The 12,324-nt window shown below is 48.6% G+C and overlaps 1 protein-coding gene across 3 annotated transcripts in view; it reads right to left on the bottom strand.

Annotated features, from left to right (window-relative positions):
* Positions 1–12,324, bottom strand: part of GOLGA1 (golgin A1) — a 36,279-nt gene that overhangs the window by 4,004 nt on the left and 19,951 nt on the right. For 2 of the 3 annotated variants that reach the window (XM_039861697.1, XM_039861696.1), the window contains exons 12-20: positions 10,906–11,001; positions 8,219–8,314; positions 7,156–7,305; positions 6,518–6,613; positions 3,849–3,938; positions 2,989–3,091; positions 2,698–2,858; positions 2,055–2,198; positions 124–183 (exon numbers count right to left, since the gene is read on the bottom strand). In XM_039861697.1, the coding sequence (XP_039717631.1) occupies positions 124–183; positions 2,055–2,198; positions 2,698–2,858; positions 2,989–3,091; positions 3,849–3,938; positions 6,518–6,613; positions 7,156–7,305; positions 8,219–8,314; positions 10,906–11,001 (996 nt within the window). Of the gene's footprint in view, positions 1–123; positions 239–2,054; positions 2,199–2,697; positions 2,859–2,988; positions 3,092–3,848; positions 3,939–6,517; positions 6,614–7,155; positions 7,306–8,218; positions 8,315–10,905; positions 11,002–12,324 lie in introns of all 3 variants that reach the window. The other variant, XR_005652531.1, reaches the window with a different exon arrangement.

Below are 12,324 nucleotides of genomic sequence, written 5' to 3' on the forward strand. Positions count from 1 at the left end.
GACATCTGACCTCCCAGAGACGCCTTGCAATCACCTGCGAGCGTCATCACCAGGCACCGAGGGACCCCAGGAGAACCAGAGGGCAGGGAGGGCGCAGGCAGCGGGGAGGACAGGGGCACTCACCAGTTCCTTCTGCAGCGTCTTTCTGAGTTCCAGCATCCTCTGCTGCATCTGCTTTATGGTCTGAGACAAACCCCCACCCCATGAAAAGCCGTCCATTAAATGTACATCTCACCATCTTTAAGGAGCAAAGGACAACAGGACAGACAGATGCTCTCTTGGGTACCCAGACAACTATTAGAAGTCCCTGCCTGGTCTCCTGAGAGGCTTGTGCTGTCACACCTGTATGTCTTCTGTGCTGGGCTCTGTCCCTCACGCGCAGCTGCTGTGCACACACTTGCTCTTGGCAATGCCATCAATGGCCACCATGTCATCATATACCCCTCTGCAGAGCACGCGAGCGCCCTGCTGTCCCACCCTCCCCAGGGGCTCTGTCCTCAGGACTGCCTCCGGAGCGCGCCTCCATAAGTAGCACAGATGGAAACACCTCTGTACGGACTAGTCAGCCCTTCGGAATTATATCCATGTACTATGATCCCCGAGCAGGACACAGACCGACATTTATCATTACCGTCGCTGCCTTGAAACACTGTGACTCGATGCTTATTTTGAACAGTGTAAAAGATCGTGGTTCTTCTGCGTAGCCCACCGACACTGGGTTTTATGTCTTTTACTTATCTATTTTAAGTGTTTAATTATAAGCCTTAAATACAATTTACTACACATTCCCAATGTTTTCTCAAAGAAAAATTTACTGTATAACCAGCAATATAGGAAAATTTTTAAATAAATACTATTCCAAAGCCTCACAACGATGTATGAAAATGAGTTTTTCCTGTGGATTTCTAGTCCGTCACCATTCTTGCATCAAGAATCTAGAATTCTGAATGGTATTTTACATTTCTCAGAGTTTTCACAGCTTTCTCCAGTTTCCTAATTGTCACTTTTAATGTGACAGTAACTCTAGGGGACGCCCCATGTCTAGTTGTGTAGCTAACAAAGCCATAGTATGCTTTCTTTTCTCGAGAGAGGTTATCTCCACGGTCTCTCTAGAGGGATGGGAGGACTGGGCCAGAGGAGCGTGAAAGTCCTGTCAAGCACTTTTAACTGCCTCTAACGCCCCAGCTCACGAAATGGTGACGTGTTGTTTCAGCTGGCATTCTCATTTGATCATGAGGTTGGGCATTCCCCCAAAAGTACATTTGCTATTTTATTTTATGTTGCTTGATTTTCTAGGTTTTAGGCTCATTTCACTAATTCATCCAACAAATATTGAGTCCCTACTATGCGCCAAACACTGTCCTAGAGGCTGAGGAAATAGCCAATAAACAAACAAACAAACAAACAAACAATAAATGTATGCCCTCAGGAGCGAAAAGTGTCCAAACCAAATATACAATATATCGGCATGGAGAGAAAAAGCAAGGCAGGGGGTAGGGGTTCTGGCGGTGAGGGCTGACGGGATAGCTGCGGAGCCTCACTGATAAAACGATACCATAATGGAGGCGAGGATAACTGGGGGAGAATATTTTGGATGGAAGGCTCAGCAAGTACGAAGGCCGTGAGGCAGGAGGGTACTTGATATTCACAGAAAGGCAAGGCCAGGGTGCCTGAGAGGGGCTGCTGGGGACAGCAGAGAGAGTGCCGGGGACAGCAGAAGGAGACAGCTGTAGAAAGGACGTCCGTGGGTAAGGAGACAATATGGGTCCAATATGACCCAGCTGGTGATGGCAGAGGTGGCTGGGAACACCCAGACCTGCTACTGCCCAAGCTCTCATGCTCTGGATGGCATGTCGGGTCGGGAGGCGCAGGAGAAGACTGGGGAGGTGTGAAAGGGAGAAGGCAATGCGGGGGGAAGGAGCAGAGGGAAGCGGGGAGAAGCCCTTCTAAGGAATGAGGTCGCGTCTCCCCCGTGAGGTGCCCAGGGGTGTCGGCGAAACTCTCAGAAGGGACTGAGCAAAGATATAAACAGCCGAGGCGAAGGGCATCCTCACCTTGTTTTTCTCTAGAAGTTGCCGCTCCAAGTCCTGTTTTTCCTCCTGTAGCCGCCCCAGATCTGTGGCCCCAACCTCGCCATTAGGTATTCCCTCCGCAGCCGTAAGTCGGAACGCGGAGTCCTGCATGGCCCTCGAGGCTGCCTACAGGGTGGTGGCAGTAAGTTGAGAGCCAGGACCGGTGATGGTCAATGTAAGCCACAGGTCCACGGGGAAGGAGAGCAGACTCGTTCCAAAGGTGGGACTGGTCCGCTCCAACAGGCAGCTGGCCGGGACGCAAACCAGCTCTGGTGAGGCCCGCGAGCACCTCCCGAGGGACAATCAGATGCCATGTAGTGAGTGTGCTCGGAAGGAAAGGGCTTTACCGCCTGAGCACTGACAGCTGCTGCCACCTCCAAAGGGCTTCTCAAGACTCGCAATCTCCTGGTCGGTTAGGCACCCCCCCACCTCCACCACCGTCCCGCGCTTTAAAGAAAGGAAGCCGAAGCACAGGGAAGTGATGTGCCCAACACCCCGGCCAGTAAACCCAGCGCTCTTGTGTCCTCCCATTGCCGCCCCCTCCTGGCAAAGTGCGGCAGCCAGCCCCCCACCCTCCGTCCGGCAGCACATGGCTGCCCCAGGGGACTCGCCCGATGGCACTCACGAGAGGCTCGCTGTCAGAGAGCACCAGCCCCTGCCCCCGGCCCGGCAGCCTCAGCAGGCCCTCCCGCACGGCGGCCGCCTCGGGCTCCTCTGCCCTCCGGCTCCGCAGGGCCTCCAGCTCGGTCTGCAGCTGGTGCGTGTGCAGCAGGGCCGCGTCGTGACCTGGGCCAGGCAGAGGGGAGGCAGGTGGGCACCGTGAGTCCGGCGAGTTCTGCTCCCAGATGGGCTGCCGCAGGGTTGGGGTGCTGGGCGGGAACGGGTGACAGGGCTCGGCCAGGGGCAGACTCCTCACCTTTCTTCAGCTGGAGAATCTCCTGCTCTTTCTGCAGAAGCGCTTCGGCTTTTTCCCGCACACTCAGCTCCTTCTCGTCTACTAGGGCTGTCAGGTTAGCAGCCTTGGGGAGAAACCCGACCAGAGGGGAAGGCTGGCAGCAGAGGCCGCATCTCCTCCGCAGGAATCTCCACGTTCCACTCCCCATGGTCCCCCAGGAATCTGTCCCTGGAGTCCACAGCCTAGAGCTGACCCCAGGCTGACCTGCTCCCCCAAAAATGCGCCAACCCAGTCTCTTCGGCAGGCACCCTGCCGGGGGCAACCACCCGCATCGCCCCTCTGGCTGCACTGGGCCCCCAGGGACGCGGCCACCCTGCCTAACCTTCCAACGAGCTGTTACAACCATAACTTCAGGGCCCGAGTGCCTGCGACATGCCCAGAGTTTGCTGTACATGACCTCACTATGATGTCCTGGAGGGTGTCACCAACCTAGTCTTTTCAGAGGCAACGCGGAGACTCGGGTTTGTTGAGGATCTGCCCAAGGCCTGAGCCAGCCCACTAGAATCCTGGGGCCCGATGCCAAGTCTGTCTTCACAGGGAGGCTCTTCCCACCCTGCCAGAAGCCCGACCTCATGTCCACCGCACAGAGAGCCCGCGAGTACCTGGGCACGGGCTCTTCCTCAGGTGATGTCGTAATAACTGACCGTCACTGTCTAAAGGGCATTCCTACGGGGTGAGGGTTTCTTTATAACACTTTCTCCCACCTTCCTAGAAACGTCAAAGGAATCACGCAGCTGCTGTCCTTCTTGCGACCTATGTCCACCCTGCCCTAGACCGATGGGAAGGCAGGCTGGTGCCACCTGGGACAGAAGTGAGCCTACCTGTTGCTGGAACTCTTCCCTCTGCTTCCGCGCCTCCTCCAGAGCTTGAGCCATTGCCACGCTCACAATTTCTCTTTGGCTCCATTCTTCCTACAACCCAGAGAACAGGTAGGAGACTGGGCCCCCGAACTCAGCTCGCACTTCGCTGTGCACGTCATGTGAAGCCTGCAGAGGGGCCGCCGTCTTGCAGGGGCAGACCACGCCCCCCGGTGCGCAGGCTGCCCTTCTGCCGCAATGCCCTCTCTCTTCCTCTGAGAACTGTCCCAGTGGACAACCCACTGACCCCTCTAGAAACCAGCACACTACCGAGGCTCAGTTGTCCCATAGGCACAGAAGCCAGTACTTCGGTCAAGGCTGGGGGACCTAGAATTTGAAGAGCTGGTTTAATGAAATCAACACAGAAAGGCCCATGTGAATGGTGTAGTGGAACGGAAAAATCTGGCCACAGGAAAAATAATCAGCTCCTTCCTTCAGTTGCTACTTTTGTATTATCTTTTAACTGTTTCAGTGCTAGACTAAAAACTACATTAGAACATAAATTCTCGATAATGGGTGGTCCCTTTCTCCTAACTGGACCACCAATGACATACTGGGGGTCAGATTTTCTGTTTCTTCTCTTGTACATACTTGCAATAATCATTGCTCTTCATTCTTTCTTACCTCCTTCCATCTTCCATACAGAATTTTCCTTCGGCTGAAAGATGCTCTTTAGTACTTCCTTTAGGTGCACGTCTATTGGTGACTGTTTTCGTTTTATTGGTTTTCTTTCAACTATCATGCTGTGTCTGCGTATGGATTGTAAATGTATCCTGTTTGGCTTTGTAAGGATGGTCACACCTGTGCCTGTGACTTGATGGCTTTCGTCACTGTGGAAAATCCTCAGCCATTATCTCTTCGAGGACTCTCCTGTCTCGTTTGTTTCATCTTCAGTATCTCCAATGCCACACGATAGAACACCTCAAAGTATCTTATGTGCCTTTTGTCATTCCTTTTCTGTATTTCATTCTGCCCTTTCTTCCATTTCACTAATTCCCTCTTTAGTTCTAATCTGCTGTTAAACTTGTTCCATAGGACTAAGACGAGGAGCCCCACAGATCTGGCACAGACCTCCCGGGGCGGGGCGGGGATGCACTGTTCAGTTGGCACTCGTGTGTTTGGTGGAGAGGACAGTGAGTAAATTCAGCCCCAAGTGCTGGAAAAACTGCAATGTGAATGCAGCTGCTGCTTCAGCAAGAAACTGGAAGTGGCACTGCTCAGAGCAGGAAGCTGACAGGAAGGAGCAGGTCTTTTCCTCCCCGCTCCTGCCTTCCAGTCTTCCTCGAGTCTCCCCTGTTGGCAGCATTCACATGGAGCCAGCTGGACAAGCAGAAACGTGGCGTGCAGAGTCCCAGGTGCGGCATCGCAAAGCAGAATATAAAAGGATGGTGTGGGCTGAGAGTCGATAACTTAAAAGCCAGGCTACTTAAAGTGTGGTTAATTTTAAAATGTTTGGGGAATTTTCTCAATACCTTAGATTTCTAGTTTACTATCATTTGGTGAGATAATACCCTGAACGACTGCAGTCCTCATATATTTAGACTTGTTTTGTGACTTGGCCTACAGTCTTCTCAGGGCACTTGAAAAGAATACATATTCTGCTGTTGTTAGGGAGAGGATTCCATAAAAGCTAATTAGGTCGAGTAGGTGGAGAGTACTGTTCAAACCTGCTTTCCGTTTTGTCTTTTGTCTCCTCATTCCGTCAGTTAGAGAGGGGCATGCTAACTCTTTGACTGTGATCATGGATTTGTCTCTTGCTCTCTTTAGTTCTGTCGATCTTTGCTTCCAGTATTTTGAAACACTCTTTTAAGTGCACATATATTTAGAATTGTTTGTATCCGTATTTTTCAAAACAGCTGTTCCCTGGGCCTCTCAGGGGAATCATCCCCAGGGGCAGACTGGTGGCTCCTGCTGCAAACCTGAGCTGTGCCAGGCAGCCTCGAATCCCACGGTCTTGGATCGCATGTGGCTCTGAGGCAGCAGCACAGACTTTAGAGCCACGCAGACTCAGTTGTGTGTGCCTGCCAGTTCTAATCTGCTATTAAACTCATTCACTGTTTTTTTAAACAGCTTTACTGCAACGACCCAGCATCTGCTACGAAAGGGGCCGGGAGCCTGGAGGCCTATAAGTTAAGTGGCAGAATCTCTCTCCTCTGCATCCAGTTATGTCCAGGACACGAAGGGAGCAGCACCTGATAAAGACCGAGTTCTCAGGAAGGGAAGGGAAGCAATCCAGCGGACTGCCTCCTCATTTATGTTCAGGATCCCTGATGCAAACGAATAAGGTCCTGAAGACCTGAGGACCTGCTTCAGAGCCAGCGGTGGTACTGACAGCATTATTTTCAGGCAGCTAGTGACGACGACACAGAGGAAGGGCTGGGCCTCTGTGGAGTGAAAAGTCAGACCAGCATCACCTCTGACTATGCGACTTGGACAGATGACTTGCACTCGGAACCTCAATGACATTAACTGCAAAATCATCGTAATTCTTCCTATCGTCATGAGTCACTGAGAGGAGTTAAAGAGGTGACAATTTCTAGCAAATGCCTAACAACTATTGAACAAATGCTAGTTACACTCCTCCAAGTAAAAGACACGATGCTCTCATGAAACTGAATCAATTAGGTAAATACCTTTAGCTTCTTTAATTCAAGCTGGTGATGCTGTAAAGAAAGTTCGCATTCATTCTTATTTTCTTTAAGGGCTGTATTTTCTTGCTCCAGCTCTCTCTGCAAATTAAGAGAAGCACATATTGAAAGAAAAGATCTTTACCACATTTCCCCTGGGCACGGTCCTATCTCTTTGACATGGAACCTTTAAAAATGCCCCTCTTCCCCGTTTTTGTTCACCGCAGGCATGGGAGATGAGAATGGGGTGAGGGGAGAACCACCTCACAAACTCCTCATAAGAAACAGGCCTTTGATTCTGAAGACCGTGGAACAGGGAGAGAGACCAGGGAAATGGAGAAGCCATTAGTGAAGAACAATATGAATTCTAGAAAGAAGGCGGGAAGAAGCTGATGGCACTGCTCATGAAGTGTCAAGAAGTCCTGTGCCACCCAAGGAAAAAGAAAACCCATCGGTTTGTGGTTTTTCTAAAAGCAGCCTTTTTACATCTGGTCTCGTGAGCAGGCATCTTATTGGAAAGATAAAAACTCTAAAAAGTGGTTCCCTGGTCCGAAGCGGGCTGGTCCTCCTGTCACACTACTTGGTGGCCCAGCCACGCGCGAACCTGGTGCAGATCAGCCCGGCCCGCTCCCTTCCTCGCTCACCGCCTCGCGCTCCGCAGCCGCCTGGTCGGCGGCCCGCGCTTGCTCCAGGGCAGCGAGCTGGGCCTCCAGCACGCAGAGGTGCTCCGTGCACTGCTGCCGCAGGGCGAGGGCCTGCTGCTGTGCGCGGCTGCTCTCCTTGTTCGCGGCGGCCTGCGGGGGTACCGGACGACAGTTATTCAGGGTGGCAACAGGGGCCTCACTCCGTTTCTCATTTCTCGGTGGTCCAAAGATGGGTGGACCTTTCTGACCTTCTGCAGCCTGGGTGTTGCTGAGGTCCACCTGCAGGCTCTGCCTACTGCCCCGGGCCCCGGCCTACTTGGAAACTGGAGTGTGGGGTTAGTCTCGGCTCTGGGGGCACAGCTCTGGGCAATAGTCAGTCCTGAGGCACAGCCCTCTCTCACCCTCCTCCCTACTCAGTGCTGCCCTCTACTGAGAGGCAGTATAACAAAGCAATGAAGACAAGGCCTTGGACTCAAGGATGAGGGTTCTGCCCTTTATTGGCTGGGAGACCATGGCCTAGTGTTTCTGAGCTTGGTTCCTATAGAGAAGGAGGACAACCGTACATACCTCCTGGGTCTGCTGCAAGGACTAAATGTGACAGACACACAGTACTAGCAGTTCCTGGGACAAGGCACACATGCAATGAACGCCATTTTTATTTCTCTAGTTTCTAACTCAGCAGCTCTCCTGAGGCTGTGATGACAGGCCAAACCCTTGCCATCTTCTCCCCAGAGCCTGGACCTGTTCTCCGCAGCCCTGGCTGCTAGCTGAAGTCTGAGTGCCAGCGGAGCTACCACTGCCAGCTCCCAGAATTAGGCCGGGCCCCACGGCCGGCTGTCAGGTGGGAATTAGCCAGTCACTCCCTCTCTGAGTGACTCAGACCTTCCAGCAGGTCTTGACTCCCTCTACCTGCAGCTGCCCACCTGCTCATATCCAGCACAATTGTATCTAAAGTCAGGTCCAGAAACCATTCCAGAAGTTAGGAGTGACTTTGGGGCATCTGCAAAGGCAGAAAGGGAAAGAATCAGGGGCCCAGAACATGGCGGCCACAATCACCACTTACAAGCTCCTGAATCTGAGCCTCCTGAGCTGCCACAACGCCAGCGCTCTGCTTCAGCTTCTCTTCAGAGGCCTGCAGGCTCTGCTCTAGATCATTCACCTGAGAGGGAAACAGAAGCATCCTTTCATTCAAAAGCAGCTGAGGAATGAAATAAATGGCTTTAAAAATCCATTTAAATTAGAAACCAGGTACACTACAGAAAGTCTTTAAATCAGAAAAAGATACCCATAAGTCTACTATTATAAAACATTATCATTCTAATGTATTTTGTCCAGTCTATTTTTATGACTTTTAAAAAATAACTTTGTATACAATTCTAGTAACATTTTGTATTGTTTCTCCTCACTCAAGTTTCCTTCTGTGTTTCCATGTAGCCTCCAGACCTTAGGTTATTTTCTCAAGGGATAGTTCAGAATTTACTGCACCACTGCAACTGTACTGGCACTGAGGTTGTTTTCTGTTTTCTCATCAAAAATAATTCGGCTGTTAACATTTTCATGCAAGATTTTTTGACCTGATTTAAATCGCTTCCTTACGATAGATTCCCAGCAGGAGGATTAATTACTACGACGACACAAACTTTGGTTTCATTTGTTCCACAAATATTGACCAAGTCTCACTACGTACCTGGCCCCACACTAGACACGAAGCTGCCCTGAGGACAAGATGCTGACACACTGTCTAGCACTTAGCTTGATTTCACTCTCTAGTGGGGTATTTTTATCTGACTTGAGCTCTCTTTGTCAATTTCTCTGACAAAGTCCTCATGTTTATGAACGAAGGTCTGCCCTTGGGGAGCTTTATTATTAAAACATAAGCATAAAAGCTTCAGCTTTTTCAAGGAGACGTAGGCACCCAGTGAGAGGAGGGGGTTTTTGGGTATCGTGGTTCCTCAGACACATTCACCTCACCTGACGTAACTGAAACAACTCCATGAGAAGAATGTGAGTACTTCCATAGGGGAGCTCAGTAACGTTACTTGTCCGTGATCATAAATTTTATTAGTGGTAGAATCAGGACTGAAACCAAGTTTTTTAAACTCCTGGGTTCAGAAAATATCTACCCAAGTCCCACTTAGAGGCAGAACTCAGGGAAGATTTCAGATCCTCAAAAGGTTAACTATAGAGGTACCATATGACCTGGCAATTTCACTTCTAGTATATACCTAAGAGAGATAAAAGTATAAACCCATACAAAAGCCTGTTCACTGTGCTACACCAATGTTCAAGCAGCATCATATCTGCAACAGCCAAAAGGTGGAAACAACCTAAATGTCCCCTGGCAAATGGATAAACACAACGTGGTACATGCGTACAACGGAATGAAAGCCTTACAATGCCTTATTCGGCATTAAAAAGGAATGAAAGTCTGGGACATGCTACAACATGGATAAACCTGAGGACATTATGCTACGTGAAATAAGCCAGACACAAAAGGACAAATATTGCATGATTCTGCTAATGTGAGGTACTTAGATTTGTCAAAATCATAGTTACAGAAAGTAGAATCATGGTTGTCAGGGGCTGTGGGAAGGAGAAAATGGGGAGTTATTATTTCAATGGGTACAGAATTTCTGTCTGAGAAAATGAAAAAGTTTTGGAGGTGATGGTGGTGATGGCTGCACAACGATATAAATGTACATAATGCCACTGAAATGTACACCTAGAAATGGTTGAAATGGTAAATTTTACCACAATAAAAAAGTGGATATTCAGAAAGAGAATGGAATTATAGTAAAACAAACAAAGCTATATTTAGAGAAAAATATACCTTAAAATATATGTATCAGGAAATAAGAAAGATATAAAAAATGAGCTAAATTTGCTATGGTCTGAAAGCCTGTGTCCCCACAAAATTCATATGCTGAAATCCTAATGCCTGATGCGATGCTATTAGAACGTGGGGTCCTTGGGAGGCACTTAGGTCATGAGGGGAGAGCCGTAGGGAACGGGAGCCGTGCCCCTATTAAAGGGGCCCCACAGAGACCCTCTGCCTCTTTCGCCACTTTACACTCGTTAAACTGGCCAAAAAAATTTCCATGGGGAAATGCCAATGCTGGAAAAGGATGAGGTGCAGATACAGGAAACTTCAATCATGCCAGGGGAGCAGAGCCAGGTGCAGCCCAACTGGAACATCTCTGTCCTGTTAGGCACATTAGGTCATCTGCATTCTCTCTTCTCAAGGTGACAGGAACAAGGATGCTCACTGAAGTGTGGTCTGCGGTGACAGAAAGAAGGCAATCTGGATGTCTATCATCTAGTAGATAACTACAACGTAGAGTAGATAAGTACAATGAAGTGGACAGAGAGAGAAGATGGAGCAGTTGAAAGTAACAGAGAAGACACATGCATAGCTGTGTCATTTACATAAACACACATGGACACAAACAATGCCACCCAATTCAGGGTAACCCAACAACAGAAGGATCTCTATTAACCACGTCGGAATGGTTTCCTATGGGAGGAAAAAGAATGGGGATGAAAGGAAATAAATAAGGACAATTTTTTGTGGAATAATGATGGTAATGTGGCAAGAAGAAAGAAAATGACTAACTCAATCTTACATAAGTAAGATTCCAAAAATACTCCTTTCAAAAGAAAACCTCTGACCCAAGGGGATCCTCAGCCACAATCGTGTCATCCACCAAGTTACCACCCAGACATCGCAATCATTGGGAGTGAGGTCAGTACCCGAGTCTCCAGGACGTCAATGGCCTTGGCCTGGCTGCTTCTGGCTGCCAAGAGCTGCTGTCTGGTATCCTCCAAATTCTGCTCGGCAACTGTTTTCTGTAAGTTGAAAGAGAGTAAAATAAAAGTCTTTCCTCCATTGAATAAATATTTGCTGATATCTATACCATACTATGATTTTTGTAAGGTGCAAGGGACATAAATACATTTAAACCTCCCTCAATTAATTAAGATATAATTTACATATCGTAAAGTATACACAGATAAATTTGACACAGTCCTTTTACCTTTAGGCTGGGGCAAAAGACTAACAAAAAAATTATATAACAGAATGCAATAGAGCCCACAAGGAAGGAGCACAGAGCAGGCGATACTCAGGGTTTCAGGCAAGTAGAAGCCTTCATAATTCACAGGTGGCCTGGGGTGGAGGGAGCATCCAGGCAGAGGGATGACCAGTGAAGGCGTGAAGCAGCCTGGGATATCTGGAGAGCTACAGCTGCCAAAAGCTAAAGTGATGGTGAGCTCAGATCAAAAAATAAGACTAGAAAGTGAGGCAATGGGCCAGATCATTAGACACTTTTTACGCTATAGGAAGGAGCTTGAATTTAATTCTGTAGGCAATATTTTCCAAACAGGGGTTGTCCAAACACTGGCATTAAAACTTACCTAGAAGGGTGGCTGTTAAACCTGAGGCTTTACTCTGGGCCTACTGAAATCAGAATTTCTGAGGGTAGGGCCAGAAATATATACCTTAACTAAACTCTTAGTAACTCCCATGTAGACTAAACTTTATAATAATGATGATGGCACAATAACAATCATTATACTACGAATAGCTCAAATATACTGAGATCCTACTATGTTCTAAGCCTCATTCTAAGCACTTCACATATTGTAACTCATTTAATCCTAATAACAATTATATGCATTTGGTACAATCATTAAACCTATTTTACAGGGGAAAAAATAAACACAAAGAGATTACATTACTTGCTCTAAGTCACAAACTAGTAAACAGTAGAGGCGAGATATAAACCTAATCAGTCTAGCTCTAGAAATCAGTTTACACCCTAGAACCCACATTACTCACTGCAGACTGCAGGGGAGCTGTGGAAGATATTTAAGTTTAGGAAGATCAGTCTGGTAGTGAGCATGGAAGACTGTCAGAGGGTGAAGGAGGGGAGACTGATGCTGGGTAGGCCAGTCTGGAGACGGCTAATATGGGCTAGGCTAGAGCTGCTGCAAGTCCTAAAGCACTGGAGATGGAGATATTTAGTTGAAACTAACTGAAGACAGAAAGTGAGGGTCTAATCTAGGCCTGAGGCCTTGGCTTTGTCACCTTTGTCATGAGGAGGCCAATCCTTGGTCTACTAAGAGGAGGAGGAGCAGAATGTGGGCAGATAATGATCTCACACTTGGCTA

This window comes from Pteropus medius, unplaced genomic scaffold, assembly GCF_902729225.1.
Source record: "Pteropus medius unplaced genomic scaffold, Ma_sr-lr_union100, whole genome shotgun sequence".
In the NCBI taxonomy this organism is placed as follows: Eukaryota; Metazoa; Chordata; class Mammalia; order Chiroptera; family Pteropodidae; genus Pteropus; species Pteropus medius.